Source organism: Hyperoodon ampullatus, assembly GCF_949752795.1.
Source record: "Hyperoodon ampullatus genome assembly, chromosome: 4".
Classification (NCBI taxonomy): Eukaryota; Metazoa; Chordata; class Mammalia; order Artiodactyla; family Ziphiidae; genus Hyperoodon; species Hyperoodon ampullatus.
Genome location: NC_136917.1, coordinates 100,687,161 through 100,706,019, shown reverse-complemented (window position 1 = coordinate 100,706,019; position 18,859 = coordinate 100,687,161). Strand labels below are relative to the sequence as shown.

General features: G+C 51.3%; 1 protein-coding gene across 1 annotated transcript; it reads left to right on the top strand.

Moving 5' to 3' along the window:
• Positions 1-9,447: 9,447 nt before the first annotated feature.
• On the top strand, positions 9,448-18,261 carry NR2F1 (nuclear receptor subfamily 2 group F member 1; the record flags this gene model as incomplete). The annotated part of the gene is made up of 3 exons (XM_079701775.1): positions 9,448-9,907; positions 12,358-12,885; positions 17,981-18,261. 3 exons carry the CDS (start codon positions 9,448-9,450, stop codon positions 18,259-18,261), a joined length of 1,269 nt encoding a protein of 422 aa, XP_079557901.1.
• Positions 18,262-18,859: the final 598 nt, after the last annotated feature.

The window sequence follows — 18,859 nt, the reverse complement described above, 5'->3', positions numbered from 1 at the left end:
GTCACTGTGGCTTCCAGTTGAAAATGGAAAAGAAATAAGATATCTTCACTAAAAGGCTGTCCATTGTGTTCTCAATTATTTGCTTTTTTTCGGGACTTAAATATGACATCTCAGAGAGTGAGGGCAAGAAAAAGCTGAAAAAAGAGTCACCTGAAAGTATCACCTGGACTTGGAAGAGAATCCTAATGTGAGTATGTGTGCATACTTATGTGTAAGGGCAAAATGACCCATCCAATCAAACCCCCAACCCAGAATGTATGGGACACATTTACATAAACATCCATACACCCTGAAAAATCTCTAAGCACATGTGTGCAGAGATGTAGTCCTATGCAAGCTCAGCTAGCTGTCCACATACATGTATTCACTTCTGGAGTAAAGGCATTTTCATTGCTCCCATAGTTTCTTTCCATTAAGGGCGATTAGATGATGTCTATTCAAAGTTGCTGATCCAGAGAGAAAATAAGAGTAGATAAAAGGAGATTTCAAGTGACCTCCTCGTCCCTTTCACACCAACCTGAGCCCTAGAATAGCCAAGGATCAACTAACACAAAAGCCCTTTCCTTTTTCTTTTCAGCTTCAGAAGATTTCATGCAAATGGTTAACAATAAAACACAGAACTATCACCGAGTTTTGTTAGATCACGCATTTGGAATACTTTATTAACTCCTCCCACAGATAGGCTAGGTTTATTATCCACCTCTGAAGTGGGTAAATAAAATATACGTAGCAAAACAGAGGGCATAATTATTCACTGCTCCATGTGGTTTGTATCAGTGGTGTACCATGCTCATTCTTTTTCATTTAAACTTTACCTAAAGCCCCTCTCCCCTACTGATGGAGGACACTGTAATAAACATATCTTTCCACTGACAGTTTAGAGGGAAATGTTAGGATTTTATTTACATTAAACTTCTGATAGGTAAAATAGGATTGTAGCATGACCATAGTTACCAACAGATCTGCTGGCTTTGTGAGCCAATAATTTTCCACTAGTTTACTTTATAGGCAGTGAAGAAAGTGGCATTGAAGACTTAAACATATTCCAGCAGTTTTTAATCAGTGAATGTCCAACTCAGATCTGCTTCTGATGGGCTAATCCTGTAGTAAAAGAAATAGGTGCTCTGACAGGTGACTATTAAGGGAAAGTATAGAGTATAGTTAATTGTATTGCCAGGGTACTTTAACAAGTTTCAAACTCATTTCAAAACATGAACTTTTCTTCCAAACCCAAGTCATTTTCCCTAAGAAGAAGAGCCATGCAATTAATTATTCTTCACTCAAGTTGGACATTTAAAATAAAGGAATACATTTCGTAACACAAAAGTCTTAATTTTTGTGTTCTTAATTTTTGCATAAATGCATTTAGATACCTAAGGCTTGATTTTTACAGAAAGTAAATATTTGGCTTCTCTGGTGTGCTAGGAATCATTGTCACTTTTCCTCCTACAAAAGGCTTGATTTGCATCCAAAGGTCAGCACTTGCTCTCCTGCCATTTTCCCGTGGCTGCTCCTGGGCCCTCTAACTGGGTGCCCAAGCAAAAAGGGGAAATGCTTCCCTTATCTCTCTTTTCCAAAACACCTGCTTTAACTGGCCAGTTTGTGATAGAAAACTAAACTGCTTTTTAAGGTAAAGCACTTATCTCTGGGCATTTTGACCCAAAGGTGACAAAGAAGAAATGCCCAGGCCATACCAGAGTGATAGTGAGTACACAAGCCTGCTGGATCCGTGGTTCAACGACATAGGCAGGCTGAGAGCAGACGGTCCAGCAGAAGCCCGACTCCCAACTTGGCCTTTCCACCCTTGTCTTCATGTTGACAAAGGCAGAACTTTTTACAGCTGGGCAGCCACAATATACACTGAGTTCAGTCTTGCAAGAAGGGGTGGTTTCTGACGTAGGGTGTTTGTTTGTTTGTTTGTTTTGGGTTTTGTTTTTAAATAATCACAAAACACAGTAATGCCTAAAAGGCAGGCATTACTGTGCCTCTCTTCACCCTTTTCTTCAAAAGATCTATGCAAGACCATTTAAAACACATCTTCTTCAATTTCGTTTTTCACAGCCTTAACCTCATACCAAGGGAGACTAATTGATTCGGCACCTTTAAAATAAGCTCTTTGGGAAAGGTCTGCAGTACGAGCAGAAGAACTGACCTTTCTCCCAGCGATCGCAAGCATGTTCATCTCTCCAGATGGGCTTGATAAAACAGGGTTATTTCTGTTCTGTGGTCTCTCAAAACAGAATAATATAATTTTTAACAATTTAGGGGATAGGGAAGAGATACAGGAGAGAATTTTCTACACATATCTGGTCATTTGTAGGGTCTCTCAGCTCATGAACTAAATTTAGAAAACATTTTTACAAGGTCACCATTTTTTTCAGTGTGATTTACCAAAAAGCCAAAACAAATGATCAGTTGAGTTTGGGGAGAGCAAAATACCAATATCAGAGAGGTCATAGAATTAGTGAAGAATGATTCCAGCCTTAGTGGAAGGAGAGACAGTGGTGAGGGGGTTGTTAATCAGCTAGAAAGGCTGCATGGATCCGGACTCTGGGGCCTGGAATGCAAGTCATGCTGTATATGCAGCCACAGACCTCTGCTTCTCTCCTTCTCCCACCAGGTCACAACTGTTTATTGTCTGTCCCTCTAGAAGAGAGCAAGTGTTGTCTGGAAGGCTTTTAAAAAGTGATTAAGGCTGAACTGTGATGCTAGCAATCTGCAAGAGGTATTGTAAGCCTGATTCCTCTCCCCAGTCGGAGGGGTACCTTCTCATGTCTCTTGGGGAACCACACTGGAGACTTTGCGTGCATTGAACTGGCCTGTGGGGATCAGGACAGAGGAAGACTTTAGAAGTGAGGCCTGGGAGTCCAGGCCCTGGTGAGGAAACCAGCCAGGTGTCCTGTCTCTACACCAGCCTCGCCAGGAGAGAGAGACCTTGGAGAGGGCCGAATGTATATGGCCAACACGCTAGCAGTCTCAAGGAGTGTGCTGAGACAAGGGCCACAGTGGGTTTGGGTCCAAGAGTCCCAGTTAGAGGTCCCCGGAAGGAAGGGCTTAGTGGAGAAGGGAGGGAGAAAGATCTGGAGAAGAGAGGATGAGTGGAAGAAAGATGGAAATTCCATCTGCTTTTCTGCTTCTGCAGCTGAGCGTTCCTGGACCCGTGTGTGGATTTGCACAGTTTGAGGACCTACGTGCTCCCTCAAAATATGACCACTTTCTATTAGGTGCCCTCCCCAACCACAACAGATATCGTTGTCTCCGGGGTTGCGTGTGGGGCGCTGCCGGTAGTGTGCTAAGTTGAACTCGTAACGAACGACAGCCTCGTGGAGAGAAAGCCTCGGCTCCCTCAGGACCTGAGCTGACCCTCAGTCCCTCCACGGAAGCCGTTTGCTGGGGGTGGGGCTTTGAGCCCAAGTGGAGGCGCTCTGCGGGTGTGCAAATGCGATGGGGGAACACAGGGTCCAGAAGAGAAACTGAGCCTAGAGTGATGCTTGGGCTGGAAAGGGAAAGCGCCCCTCCTCGAAAAGCCTCGGTTTCTTCTTGCCCCTCTCACGATAGAAAGTTGGCGCATATGCTCGGCAGGAGCGCGATCTGTTCCCCTGCTTTGAAAAGCCGAGGGTTTCCACTGCTCCGGGCACCACAACCAACAGCTACCCCTCCCTTTCCCGGACTAAGGCCGGGGGCTGCACCCCTCCCTCCCTCCCTTCCTTCCAGAGAAGCAGGCAGCTTCGCCTGAGGCCACTCGAGGTCTCCGCTTCTTCCCACACCCAGGGTCACGCCAGATCCCAGGGGCCTCTTGCGAGTTTGGTAGCTCAGGGTAGGGGCCGGCAGAAAGAGCCCACAGCGCGGGTGAGCGGGCCCCACCGCTCTAGGGGAGCCTCATCTAGTCCTCCTGCCACGCCTTGCCCCTAGCCTGCAAGGCCGAACCGAGGCCGACGCCGCTGGGCTGGCTCCTTCCCGCGCCCACCCAGCCCTAGGGCGCGGCCCCCGGCGTCGGCTCCCCCGCCCCGCGCGCCCGCCCTGTGCGCCCTCTGACGCAAACGCGCGCCCCTGCCCAGCGCCGAGGAAAGCTTTCTCGCCGGTTTTAATTGAGGCTCTTCCTTTCACACACACTGGCTCCGTCCTCACCCCTGGGGAGGTGACCCCTCCCCACCCCCAGCCCTCTTGCTGCTGCGCGAGAAGTCTGGCTGGGCTGCGGGGCTGCGGATCTGGTGCTCCCTCGCTGCTGCTGCCGCCGCCGCTGCCGCCGCCGCCGCCGCCGCCGCGGGTTCTCCGCTGGGGAGAGTGGCTTGGTGTCCCTTTTAATTCGCTGACACTATCACCCACATCAAACAGGCAGCCATCGATCGCGTTACATTAGGGGATCCCGTTACAAACGGCGTCCGCAGGTGGGCGGCAGGAGCCTTGCTCGCCAGGGCCTGGCTGCAGCCTGGCAAGGCGCTGGCGGCAGGGCCAGCCCGGCCGGACTCGGAAGCCGACTCCACCGCGGCTCCGGCTTGGCACCGGAGTGGTGGTGGGGGGTGGGGGTGGAAGGTGGGGCGGCGACGGCGGCTCGGGTGCCAAACCTGTGGACCCTCCGCCCGCGGTCCTCCGCCCCCAGGCTGGAGGCTCCGCAGCATTTTCCCGCCAGTGCGGGAGGAGGGTAGAGAATGGGGGTGAAGGAGACCTGTTTTGAATTTGGACTGATGCTCGGCGGGCATGATCCTCAGCTCCAGGGCGGCGCCGCGGCCGTGATCCCTACCTCCACGCCGCCGCGGGACAGAGGCCGGGTGAGGGCATCTCCGGAGCAGGCCCCGCGGAAAGTTCTTCTCGACCCGCCCCGGCTGACTGGACTGCGGCCCCGGCCTGCAGAAGCCATGCTAGCAAAGGCTGCCTCCCGGCCTGTCTGCGTTGCCAACCCCGAGTTCAAAAGAAACGATAATCATTGCGTTACTTGCCTGGTGGGGCAGGACTTGGCCGAGTCTCGCTTGTGGTGCCCACGACTCCCGGTCCAGGGTCCGAGGGCGGCTGGGCCCGAGGGCCGGGCGTCCAGGAGGCCTCTGGTTCCCTGGCGCTCGCTCTCGCTTCCTCTTCCACTCGCTCCGTCTCTCTCCACGTTCTCTTTCCTTCTGCCTGTATCCCTCTGTGCCTGCTTCCTCTGCCCTCGACTGCCTGCCTTTGTACTAGATGGGGAGTACAATTCAGAATTTATATGTAGAAAGCTCGTTCTTTTTCTTTATCTTTTTCTTCCTTCTTTCCTTTTTTCTTTCTCTCTTTTTTCTTTCTTTCTTTCTTTCTTTCCTTTCTTTCTTTCCTCCTTTCTTTTCTTTCTTCCTGTCTTTTAATCGTGTTCATTTCACCTTTTAACTGACCGGGAGACGTAAGCGCGTTTATTTGGGGAGAAGGGCGAGAGCAAGGAGCCCTCGCCGGCCCCCACCGCCTCCTCTCCATCAGCTGCGTACAATGGGCCGCCGCTTGCGGAGTGCATTGACTGTCTCTTCATTATTCGAGCTGGAGGGGCTGCAGGGCAGACACGGAAAAGCCTTTATTCTGCTCTTTAAAATCGTCGCTCGTCACTAAGCGGTCGGCGACTCCAGACTTGTAGGCTGGAGAGACCGGGAAGCGCAAAACGTACCCCAAACACGCAGCGCTTCCCAAACCCCTCCCTAGTGAAATTTAAAGGGAGAACGTGTATTAAAAAACAAACCCTACCTCTGTCAATACAGCGTGGCCATTTACTCCCACCTTTACCTGCGGGCGTGTTGAGGCTCAGGGTGCTGGAGCTGAGACAAACTTTTACGCTCTCCCGAGTCTAGGGGCGGGCGGGCAAGCGCAGCTCCCACCCCCGGCGGCAGCAGCGGCGGCTTTGTCACTCCGCGCCGCTCCGCGCCCGCCTGAGCCTGCCTAGGGGAGCGATCTCAAAACGAGGGGGGTGCGAGTGTGCGATTGGAGAATATGTAACTAATAGAAGTATCATTTTCCCCCAGTACGATCTTTCAAGGAAAAAAAATCCATTGAAAGAATTTTCAAAGTGCTGTCTTCGTTTGGAGAGAAGGCACAGGCTGCCTGCCGGGAGGGGAGGAGGGACCCGACTGTGCGCCTCCGGGACGCGGCTCCCGTCCGCTAGGTGGCAGCCGGAGCCAGCGATTCCTGCAGGCCTCGCGGCGGGACCCGCTCCTCCCGCCGGCCCCTCCTCCGGCGACCAATCGCCTTTGGGAATCGGGGTCTGTCTCTCTCTCTCTCTCTCTCTCTCTCTCTCTCTCTCTCTCTCTCTCTCTCTCTCCCCCCCCCTCCCTCCCTCCCTCCCTCCCTCCCTCCCTCTCTCCCTCCCTCCCTCTCTCCCTCTCTCTCTCTCTCTCTCTCCCTCTCTCTCTCTCCCTCCCTCCCTCTCCCTCTCTCCCTCTCTCCTCTCTCTCCCTCTCCTCTCCTCTCCTCTCCTCTCCTCTCCTCTCTCTCTCTCTCCCCCCTCCCTCTCTCCCCCTCCCTCTCTCTCCCCCTCTTCCCCTCTCCCCCTCTCCCTCCCTCTCCCTCCTGCCTTCCTCTTCCCCTCCCCCCTCCTCTCCCCATCTCCCATCTCCTTCCGTTCTCGCTCACCCCTTTCCTCTTTTCCTGGGACTCGGACTTGGCCGCACTAACCACCCCGCCCCCAACGATATGAGAACTTACTACTATTTTATTAATAATTACTGGAGAGTTCGTAGGAACTTGGAACAGCCTGAGGATACCAAAAAGGGAAAAGAAAAGAGAGAAGAAGGAAAAATCGGATTGACTGGAAAGTTTATTTTAAAAATCATCTTTGGGATGGAGAGGAACCGTTGGCTCGGATTGATTTTGTGGCAATAGTTGCGAATTCCAGGAGTGCATTTTTGTCATAATTAAACCCTTAATTTTAAAACCAAAATATACGTTGGACCAAAAAACAGGGAGTCCCTACTTTGTTTCTTAAAGGAATATAAAATGAGCAGAATCCACTCTTGGATTGTGCTTATGTGTGAAAGAAGAAAACAATACAAACCCAAAATATTTCACGAATCATTAAAACGGTGAGAGTTTAATTCCCATTTAAAATTTTCCTAACATTTTCAATGACGCTCTTCACGCTCATAAAACATAATTCTAAAAACTTTTCGGAAGAAAACAAAATAATGTCTTTCTAATTCTCTTTTTACCCATTGCAAGGCATTCTTCCCCTCGCCATCCCTTCCCCCTCTGGTGTGTGTGTGTGTGTGTGTGTGTGACCATAGACGACCCATACTAATCAGGTCTCAGAGTAAATAGCAGCGCAGGGTGATCTCAATGTAAATTGCGCTTGTCAGAAGCACACCCCCCCCCCCCCACTTTCTCTCCTCCTTCCCTCGCCAACCCGTAAGTAGGTAGCTAAGAGGGAGGGGAAAAAAAAAAGAAAGAAAGAAAAAGAGGAGGGGGGAGGGGCTCTCCAACCAATGGCGTTCGGGAGGCTTGGCTAACCTTAGCCTCCCATTTTCTCTCCCCCCGATTCAGGGCTCTGACCAGTCAGTCGCCTTTGATTATCAGTTGCCAGCAGCCCTTCTCTTGGCTCCTTGACACGAGCTCCATATAAGGCAGCGATCTCCATAGAAACGTGTCAGTTTCAATAGTAGTGTCAAAGTTCACTATATACAGACATTCGCGCAGATCCCCCTTTCGGAAACACTGCTCTGCGAGTCCTCCCGTTTAAACGCATTCAATTTTGGGGTCTCTCTCTCTTTCTCTCTCTCTCTCTCTCTTCCCTCTCTCTCTCTCTTTCTCCTCCGCCTCTCTCTCTCAATCTCTCTCTTTCTCTCTTCTCTCCCCCCTCTCCTCTCGCCCCTTTCTCTTTTCTTACATATTCTATTAGTTGTTTCCCCCGTATTCTTCTTCTTTCTCTCCTTTTTCTCCCTCCTCCTTGTCTCTTTTACTCCATTCCTGCAGAAGAGTGAGGGCTAAACTTAAAAAAAAAAAAAGGAGGAGGAGGAGGCACCCCCTTCGTATTCTTCTTATCGTTATTTTATACATATATGATTTTTTTTGGAGGGAGGGTGTTGGTTCCCGGCTGAAGAGCACTTATTTAAAATACTAAAAAAAGAACATTTTTGGGCGATCTCCAGGGTTTTTTTAACTAGCTCTGTGTGTTATAGCAGAAGAAGCAGAAGAAGGAGCAAGAAAGAGGAAAAGAAGAGGATTATTTATTCGACCTACTTTGGATGTCTCTCTCGTTTTTTTTTTTTTTTTCTTTCTTTTTTTTTTTTTTTTTTGCAATTCTTTTTCTTCTGATTTTTATATTTTCTGTTTCGCTGTGAATTCGTCGCCGGCGTGAATTATCCCGTGTTTTTCTCCCCCTCCGTCACCTCCCGAAAGAAAAAGGCAGCGAGAGCCCGGCGCCACCGGCACAACAAAAAGAGCAAAGTGTGTGATCCTCCTCGCTGGCTGCCTCCCGCTCTCCAGCGCTGCCTTCCTGAATGGCTGGCTGCGTCCGGCCCTGGACCTGGCCCCCCGACACCAGCGCGCTCTGATCGCCGCCGGCAGCCTCGCCCCGCGCCCTGCTCGGCTCACCGCGCTCCCCTCAATCCCGAGCCCAGCGAGGGCTCCCGCCGGGACAGCGGCGGCGGCGCGGGCGGCCCCGACCCGAGCTCGCGCTCCGGCTGCAGCCCCGACTCCAGCTCGGACTCCGGCCCGGGCCCCGGCTCCTCCAGCGGCGCTCGCTGCTGCAGCTGAGGCAGCGGCTCCAGAGGCGCCTGCAACCTCGACCTCCTCCTCCTCCGCCGCCGCCGCCGCCGCCCTCACCGGCTTCCTCTATGTCTGCTCTGCCGGCGCACAGCGCGTAGCCCCAGTGGCCGGCGGGCGGGCGGGCGGGCACCCGGCGCGGGTGAGCGAGTGTGTGTGCGAGTGTGTGTGTGCGCGGGGGTGCGGGCAAGGCGGAGGGTGAGTGTGTGCGCGCGCCGTGGCCCATGCCCGCCGCCCCCGGCGCTGCGCCCCGCGCCGCTACCGGCTGCCGCCTGTGCCATTTCTGATTTTGCAACTTGGTGAAGAAGAAAAAAGCGAGAGAAGGGAGCTTGCTCGCTGGGGGGGGGTGGGGAGGGGGGGAAGGAGAGCGTGGCCCCCCCAGGATCGGAGCGCGGGGGGAGCGGCCGAGGGGAGCAGGGGTGTTGGGGGGGGAGCCTGAGAGCCTGGGGGGGCTGCAAAAAGAGAGAAAGAAAACAGCAGGAACCACAACAAAACGCCAGCCGGGCGGGCGGGCGCGCAGCAGCAGCGGGGCGGCCGAGGCAGTAGCGGCGGCAGCGGCGGCGGCGGCGGAGGCAGCGGCTGGTGCCCGGCTCGGGCTCGGCTCCCGCGACCCCGGGGCGCCGGGCGGGCCCCCCCCGCCCCTCCCCCTCCCCCTCCCCCTTCCCCTTCCCCTCCCAGCGCGCCCGCGCGCCCCGCGGCCCTCGGCGAGCAGCTCGGCTCCCCCCAGCGCTCCCCGGGCCCAAAGATATGGCAATGGTAGTTAGCAGCTGGCGAGATCCGCAGGACGACGTGGCCGGGGGCAACCCCGGCGGCCCCAACCCCGCAGCGCAGGCGGCCCGCGGCGGCGGCGGCGCCGGCGAGCAGCAGCAGCAGGCGGGCTCGGGCGCGCCGCACACGCCGCAGACCCCGGGCCAGCCCGGAGCGCCCGCCACCCCCGGCACGGCAGGGGACAAGGGCCAGGGCCCGCCCGGCTCGGGCCAGAGCCAGCAGCACATCGAGTGCGTGGTGTGCGGGGACAAGTCGAGCGGCAAGCACTACGGCCAGTTCACCTGCGAGGGCTGCAAAAGTTTCTTCAAGAGGAGCGTCCGCAGGAACTTAACTTACACATGCCGTGCCAACAGGAACTGTCCCATCGACCAGCACCACCGCAACCAGTGCCAATACTGCCGCCTCAAGAAGTGCCTCAAAGTGGGCATGAGGCGGGAAGGTGAATATTTATTCTGTGCTTCTCTCCCTGAGCTTCGCCCGCCTCCCCGGCCCTTTCTTTCTCTCTCGCGGGGGTGGCTGCTGTATGGGGCTGGGGTTCCTGCGGTCCCGGCCCGTCCCAGCTTCCTCTGTCCCCGCTACCTTCCTCCCCCGGCGTCTCCAGCCGCCCCCCCCCAACCCCAGCTCGCTGCCGCTGCCTCCCCCTCCCGGCCTGCGCTCCTCTCCCCGGCTCCTCCACCCCACCCTCTGCCTGCTCAGGATTTTGTCCCTGGGATCGTGAGCTGTGCCTTAAAATCCCCTCTCTCTGTCTTGGATGTGCTCGGTGCGTGTCTCTTTCCCGCGTGTGCGTGAGGATGCTTGGGGCTGGGCTGGCATGAACTTGGGGAGGGGTGCTTATTTCCCCTGGAAAACTCTGTTTCTGTGTTTTTTCATTCCACTTTCCCCTCCACCCCTTCATGCCCTTTATTTAAAATGGGGGAGGGCTGGAGACTGGAGTACTCTGAACCATAGATTCATTACTGCATCATCCTTTAGGAAGCTTAGCTTGGAAAAAGAGGAGTGAGATTTATTGCACTTGTAGGTCTAATTAGGGGGGAAGGGGGGCTTCTGGCCTGTTCACTGGTTCCCTCTCCTCTTTACCGAGCTGGGGCCGCCTCCTCCAGAGCTGTGGCCTTGTTTTCACCCCTCTACTTTCAAAGGAAAGTTTGTGACTGAACCGTGCTTTCATAGTTGTGTCATTTTTTTAAAAGCATGATACTCGTTTTATTTCTTCATCAAACTCCACCCTCTGCTTAAATACTGCATACAAATTACAATTTACAGCGGCATTTACCGATCCTTCTGATTTGGCTATAATGCATAGACTGCAGCTGGCATGAGCTTCCACATCATTTAATCCCTGTGTTGTATGGCTTTGGTTTCTTTTAACACAACTTTTGATGTTGTATTTAGATATGCTTCATGTTCATGTGGCAAGAGATGCAGCACTTTTCTTATAAATATATCTAGCCATTTACAATTAAAGTTTATCTCCTGACAATCATTAAAGATGTCTTATAGTCAAATTAGTGAACCAGTCAATTTTGTAGAATGCAGATTACTCCTTCTTGTAATTGACTTTAAAATTATATTTTATATGCCACAAGAAAAGAAATTGAATTCCTTCAGATCTCAAGGAGCAGGCAAATGTGACGACTTCATTTCTAGCTCCAGGGAGATTTTATAGGCATCTGAAAAACAAAAAACAAAACAAAACAAAAAACTTTGAATTGTACTCTCATTTAATTGAAAAATAACTGCCAAGTTCAAAACTATAATTAGAAAAAAGTATTCTAGCCATTATGTTTCAAGAGTTTAAACTGCATTGGGGCTTGCATTAAAATTAGAATCAATGAAAACTTAAGAAAATAGTGTATAACCTGAAGTAAGATAGCTACGTGTACATGGACATATCTGTATTAATTTGCTGGGGGGGAGAGTTCAGTAGCCCTAACTTTTCCTAAAGTTGTCTTTGTTTACATGGCAATTTAAAACGCTGGCACTGTTGAAGTAAAACATACACATTAAAAAAAAAAAAAAAAAACTTTGGTCAGCTTTAAGAACTCAAAGCATGCTTACGTTTTGCATTCAGATGGTTAATGAATCCAGTGTTTTTGCAGTTGCAAGCTCGTGCATTCACTGGGCAAAAGCTGGCTGCAGGTTGCAGTGGCACCGCGCAGGACAGACATTAATTATATTTTCCACTTTTTTCAATAATGTTTGGCTACTGTAAGTTCAACTTTTTTCTTGATTTTTTTTTCAATTTTTTGTTGCTTTTAACAGTGAGAACCTTGTGTGGGGCGATGGGGAGGAAGGGATAGGGGAGGGGTGCAGGATACTTGTTTTCTCTTCAAAAGTTGTTAAGTGGTTAGTAGGGTATGTAACTTGTATCTATTTTAAGGATAATTCCGTAGCATTTTTAGAGAATATGGAAACATTTTGAGCAAAACCAGCTTGCTTGCAAATGAAGAGGCAGCTAGGCATTTGCCTAGAACCACAACCTTTCTCTGGTTTCGCCTGTTTTTGTTTTTGTTTTACCCTGATTTGGTTCCTTCTGGAGGGGTGAGTGGGATTTCATTAATCTGTGTGTGACTTGTTGGTGGTCGAGGGGCTGGGTGGCATTTTCTTGGCCATACCGGGCTGGGGGCCCGTAAGTCAGGCCTAGTTCTGGCAGGGCTGGGGTGGCCAGGGGCGCAGGAGACGGCTGGGCATACCGAGCCGCGGAGCTGGAGGGCTTCACCCCAGATTGCCTCCGGGTGTGGGCTGTGAGTGAGAGAGAGCGCCAAAGGAGATGCTCCGGGGCGCTTGTGGCTGCGGGAAGAACCTCCGCATTGTGTCGGGTGCGCTGCGGCACGGGATGTTCGCAAGCCCCCTGGATGCACATTGCCTCTTTTCTCTCTTTCTTTTCGTCAGCGGTTCAGCGAGGAAGAATGCCTCCAACTCAACCCAATCCAGGCCAGTACGCACTCACCAACGGGGACCCCCTCAACGGCCACTGCTACCTGTCCGGCTACATCTCGCTGCTGCTGCGCGCGGAGCCCTACCCCACGTCGCGCTACGGCAGCCAATGCATGCAGCCCAACAACATCATGGGCATCGAGAACATCTGCGAGCTGGCCGCGCGCCTGCTCTTCAGCGCCGTCGAGTGGGCCCGCAACATCCCCTTCTTCCCGGATCTGCAGATCACCGACCAGGTGTCCCTGCTACGCCTGACCTGGAGCGAGCTGTTCGTGCTCAACGCAGCCCAGTGCTCCATGCCGCTGCACGTGGCGCCGCTGCTGGCCGCCGCCGGCCTGCACGCCTCGCCCATGTCCGCCGACCGCGTCGTGGCCTTCATGGACCACATCCGCATCTTCCAGGAGCAGGTGGAGAAGCTCAAGGCGTTGCACGTCGACTCGGCCGAGTACAGCTGCCTCAAAGCCATCGTGCTGTTCACGTCAGGTGAGGCTGCGGCCGCTGGGAGGGCAGGCCGCGCCGGGAGCGCCCGCAGGCCCCGCTCCGCTCGGGCCCGGCCTCCTGCGCCGCGTCGCTGCGCCCGCCGCGGCCGGGCCCTCGTCGGACCTCCGGCCTGGCCGGGACCTGCGGCCCCCGCACGGGGAAGCGGCCGGCGGCGCCGCTGCCATCTTGGGAGCTCCGCGGTGCGGGAGCTGAGGCGGCGGGGGCGCGGGCGGCTAGGTGGCCCGGCCTGGCGGCCTGGAGCCCCGCGCGGGGCTGCGGCGGCGGCGGCGGCGGCGGCGGCGGCGGCGGGCGCGTGTCTGGCGGGGGGTGGGGCGGGGAGGCGGTGCCGTGGATCCGTCTGGCTGCGCGTGTGTGCGGTGTGCATGTGTGTGCGATGTGCGTGTGCGTGTGTGCTGGAGCTCAGCGTTTCTGGGGGAGGAGAGGGAAGGAAGAGAACGTGGGAATGTGGCTTTCTCCTCTGTGTGGCACGCTCCCTGGCTGAGTTTCCCGACACAGTGAGACACAGAGAGGGAGAAAGAGAAGAATACGGGCAAATAAATCATAAATAATCCCGCTTTATTGCATCCTGATTTTCCCTTATCGGAAACCATTCATGTTTGCAGTTGCTGAGGTTATTGAGGGTCGTAAAAAACGGATTCGATCTAAACAAGAAAGATGAAAAACAAAAGCAATACTGTAGAACCCGCAAGTATGGGAGGATTCCCGCCCCGGAGATAAATCTCATAGCCACGCAAAACGCACGAACATTGGAAATGTAACAGAGTGCCTTAAAATATCAAATTAAATGTAGGCAGTGGTAACATGCATGTTAACAATTTCTCTTATGATAGATGGTTCAAATTAACTTCCAGGAAAATGCATTAATGTTGCCTTTGAAGGCTCTGGTCCGAGCCTCTGAGAACACTGCCCCCCTTTTATTATTGTAACCTGCAAGAGGGAAACATATAAACACCCAGGACAGCAGGTAATGGGGGGAAATAAAAACAAAGCCAGAAAGGACGCTGGTGGGGAACAGAGCTGCTCAGACTGGGTCTCGGGCCTTGCCCACTGTGAGTAGGGTTAGCTGCCGGTTTACCACCATTATTGGCGCTATTGTTTTTAATTCCTCCATTCAGAGAACAAATAAACCATCCTAATAAATCTATCCTAGAGGCAGGACCTCCAAAGGCCAAATTAAAACCACTCTTGAGCAGAGATGGCAAAACCCCTTTCCCAAGGCCTCGTTGAACAGTAAGCAGTGGTATAATCTATCAATATTTCCTGGCTTTCATGCGTGAAGAATCATATTTACATTGTATTAAAATGACTCTTAAATTTGCACAATATTGTAATGTAGCAAATGTAGTATTAATATCGATCTGAACAGCAGATAATTTATTTAGACAAGAGCATCTCATTTGTATGCAGGGTGGCCTGAGCTGTGGACTTGGACTGCCCCCCTTTTACTTTCAGTGCAAATGCAGGTCTGCTAGTGGGAGAGGGAGTTATTCTTTGCAAGAGGATAAAGTGCGAACCTTAAAACAAATGGAAGATTTATTGAATAGCCTCCTCGGTGTTTGAATGCATTTTATCTTAATAAGTCTTCTTGATGGAAACGTGTTTTTCAAAAGTGACAAAGAGCCTGGGAAGCAGCGACCCGGCTGCTTTAGCTCTGGCAGGCCTGGGGCCTGTCTGGCTCTCCACTACCCAGCTCTTTAGCCAAATTAATCAGGAAGCAAGCCAGTGTCGGGGAAGCTGGGGTTTTAAAATCTCATCCAGTGAGGTGTCTTGAAGCAGAAATGTGACTTGGAGCTGGACAGAGGTCTTCTCGAGAAAAGCCTCCCTCCCTTTTCCTTGTCCCCCCACCCAAGGTTCTTTGAACCCCCTTGACTTTTCTGATCTCCTGCCCTTTCCCAGAGAGAGGCAAGGACTGTGCAGGCTGTAGGGAAGACTGTGGAATTATTCATGCTTTCCTTTCAACTTGCCATCCTAAAATGTCCCTGTGAAAAGTGTTCCTTTAAAAAAAAGTTTTCACAAAGATATTTCTTAAACCAAGTCTTCAAGGTGTAAGGGAGGCCGAGAAGTGAACAATAACATTATTTTGTTGGAAAAATTGCAAGAAGAATATCTGAAAGTGGAAATAGAGCTGTCAGTAGTAATTCACCCCCCTCCTCCATACAACACATTTCCACTTTTGACTAAACTTGTTTTGATTGCTAGCCAGAAGGGAATTCATGGGAAGCCTTCTCAAAGTCATCCAACTTTTAAGCAAACTTTGAATGATGGAAAAGACAGTTTTAGACATATTGTCCAAGGAGGTTTACTCCGGATAAGTATTTGAAGCTGGCACGGGGGTTCCCTGTGGTGGTTTTCACATTTGGCCTCCGGATGGTATGTTTAATCCTTAATATTCTGGACAGCATCCAAGGACTAGGTCATGACCTGAACTTACTTTTTTTTAAAAAAAATTCATTAATTCATACACCTAAATATTCTCTCTGATAAATGAGACTTTCCCCGAAAGGAGCCATCTAGTTAACATAAATATGAGAAATCCATTTTCAGCACAATAATAACTTTGATTTCTAGTTATGGCAGCTGATTACATCTATATTTCCTGAACACTAAACTCTTCTGAATGCACAACATGAAATACATTCTCTGCACTACAAAGGCTAAGCTGGGAGGGCCTGAGCGGTAATGGTTATTTATTCACATAATTTCTTTTCCATATACTGTAGAAGAAATATTGAGGGTTCCCACACTGACGCTACCATATAAAAAGCGAGACATGGGTTTTGCACATTCTGCCTCCTTTTCTTATCTGGGTATAACTCATGGAGTCTAAATATGTACTGCATCACACCCCCTGCTCACCTAGTTTTGCTACCACAACCAGACAGTTGATCTGAGAGCTCATACTGTCAGTCCACAGTTGGGGGAATTCTGTTGCAGAAATATCCAGAGTAGGAATGAGTATCTAGAGTGGGAAGCCAGGCCCAAATTAGGGCTCCTGCCCGAGGGAGGCCACAGGGCTGGCCGGCTGGCACTTTGCAGCGGGGCCCAGCTACAGGCATTCTGCCTTCAGAGGAGGGAAGAACTCGATGCAGCCAACACAGGGCCCAGGCATGCCTTTCCTGGGCTTCTCTCCCTTGGAGTAGCCTAGCTGGGGGAAGGGTAGTCACCTTGCACCCTGGGGGCCCTAAGTGTAAATATCAGATAAATATTTTACAAACCTGAGGAGATTCCATAGGGGTCTTTTAAAAAAAAAAAAAAACCTGCTGGGGTATCAGTGGGTCCCTTTCATACTGCATTCTCTGAGGCTGAGAGGGATCCTGTGGCATAAGGGGCAGATAATGCATGTCAAGCAAGATATATGTAAATAAGAGTCTGCATGGTGGTCATTCAGCAGGACCAGGTTAGGAGGCAAAGCCAAGGGCAGACCCTCAGGGTCCCCTCTCTAAGCATCGAAGCCCCAAACTGTTCCCGCCCTCATCCTGCTAGCCATAAAATCTCACTGACTTCCCAGGTCGGGCTAGTGTGGCTGCACCAAATGGCTGGCTAGAGTAATTAGACATCTGAGAGGAACCCAATCTGGATCTGGGGTCAAAGGAGACCTGCCTCAGAAGTTCCTGAATTATCACTAGTTTTATTTGTATTTTTGCTCAAGGCCATAGCCTTGTAGATGAAGGTGTTAGAATGCTTTACAAATCCCAGTTCTTGAAATAGAGACATAAAGCTCAGAAACTCAGCAGACCCAGGTTTCGCTTTGAATCATTTGCTGTGTCTTCTTAGGGTCACACTTGCCCATTCACAATTATACAGTGTCCTTTTGGGGGCATTGCCATGCATGAATTTCTTTCCAGATCTATATATTAGCAAACTCTGCCTTTGATCTCTAGTCGACCTCCTGACTGGCTAAGGGCTCCTCTGTGATCTTCCTGTTTTTTAAATATTTATTATTAATACAGGAAACAACATGGGTGTTTGAACTAAGAGAGGAAGCCTTCACTTCATTCCTCTGATTCCACCTTCCCCTCCATTTGCTTGCCTCTAGTTAGTTGATACAGTATAAACTGCTGTCTTGAAATATTTTTAGTAGACCAAGAAGAGCCCTTGGTCGATGTGAGATTAAACACACAGGTTTTGAGATGTTGCCTTGTGCATAGGTCCTGCCACAGGAAGCCTGTCTCCCCAAATCTCCCCTCAACTCCCCACCTCCCAGTTCTGAAGCAGAAACAGCAGCTGCCTCCAGTCCAGCTTTGTGTCTGATCGCTGAAGTTGTCTCCTTCCTGCAGCCTGGAGTAACTGAGCCATATTCCTTCTGATTATCATACAGCTTACAGAGATGTGACCAGTTTTCAATTATGTGATCTAAGGCACAGATAGAAGTGTTCACCCTCGCTGAGGATTTGCTGCAGAGTTCTTGCTTGCATAGAGGGTGGATCGCAAATCCTATATTGCCAAAGCATGAGCTTGATCTGATGCCAGGCACTGCCAGCCTATGATTTCTTACCCCCTCGCATGTGTCTATTCACTATACAATCTAGGTTCTCCTTGAGGTTTCTGCTTGGGGTCATTTAGGTTTGAGAGGGGGACTCCAAGAAGCATTTTAGAACTGCCTCCAGGCTGCATATTTAGTCAGGGCTCCTGAACACCCCAAAGCCAGGGGCAGAAGGGGCAGAAATCCTCCCTTTAATGAGCACAACGGAAAAGATGCTCCCCTGAAGGTGGAGGACAGGTTCCTATGTACAGCAAACATGGCTCCAGCATCGTACATTATTTAATCCAAAGGTGAAAGAGGAGAAACAAAGGGACTGGAGAGGTTGCTGCCTCTTCAGGTGTGTGCCTGTCTCTCCAGCTCCCCAGGCCTGGTGGGAGTTTGATTTGTTTGTATTTGTGTCGGGGGCCGGGGGAAGGAAATAGTGAAGAAGGAGGAGTAGGGAGGCACGGCGGGGAGGATTTCTTTTCTTCTTCCTTCTATTTCTATTTTAAAAGAAAACAACAATGAACGGCTTGCTGTTTGTGACTTTGCTGTCCGCTGACCTAACCGTGTGCCCCCTCCCCTTGTCTCTCCTTCCGGTGGCTGCTCGGGCAGATGCCTGTGGCCTGTCGGACGCCGCCCACATCGAGAGCCTGCAGGAGAAGTCGCAGTGCGCGCTGGAGGAGTACGTGAGGAGCCAGTACCCTAACCAGCCCAGCCGCTTCGGCAAATTGCTACTACGACTGCCCTCGCTGCGCACCGTATCCTCCTCGGTCATCGAGCAGCTCTTCTTCGTCCGTTTGGTAGGTAAAACCCCCATCGAAACTCTCATCCGCGATATGTTACTGTCTGGGAGCAGCTTCAACTGGCCTTACATGTCTATCCAGTGCTCCTAGACCTTGGGCGCTTCCCACCTGCCCCCACCCCCTAGAGACTCACAGGACCAGCGGGGGGCCGTGGACTCCAATGCCGCGGGGACACCAGGCGGCCGATGCAGGGTGCGGTGGGCCGGGCAGCGGGGAGGAGGGCCAGGGCGACAGGAGCAGCCCACCGTGCAGAAATGCAACCCGAGCTGCAAACCAGGAGAAAAAGAGACTCTTTTTAGTGTCAGATCTGTGGACACGTTGGAAAGGAAAGGAAAAAGACCTTGTGTCTGATGAGAAAAAGCAAAAAATTTGGAAGAGAGGACCGTGAAAATTTTAATAAAACAGAAGGAGACTAACGGACCTTCCAGGATTTATTGTGGACAGATGTGGATATATTCTGTACAGAAAACAACACACATGGAAGTGGACCGAATCCTATGTAGAAACACACACACATACACACACACACACACACATTGTTATTCATTTTGTAAAATACTAGTCTTTATTTTCATTTTTTTGTAAAATTTAAACATCGTATGCACATAAAAAAGAAACAAGAATTAGGGGAAAATAACATTTTCCAAATAATTATTAAAAAAATTGTCCTGTGTCTATGTATCTATAT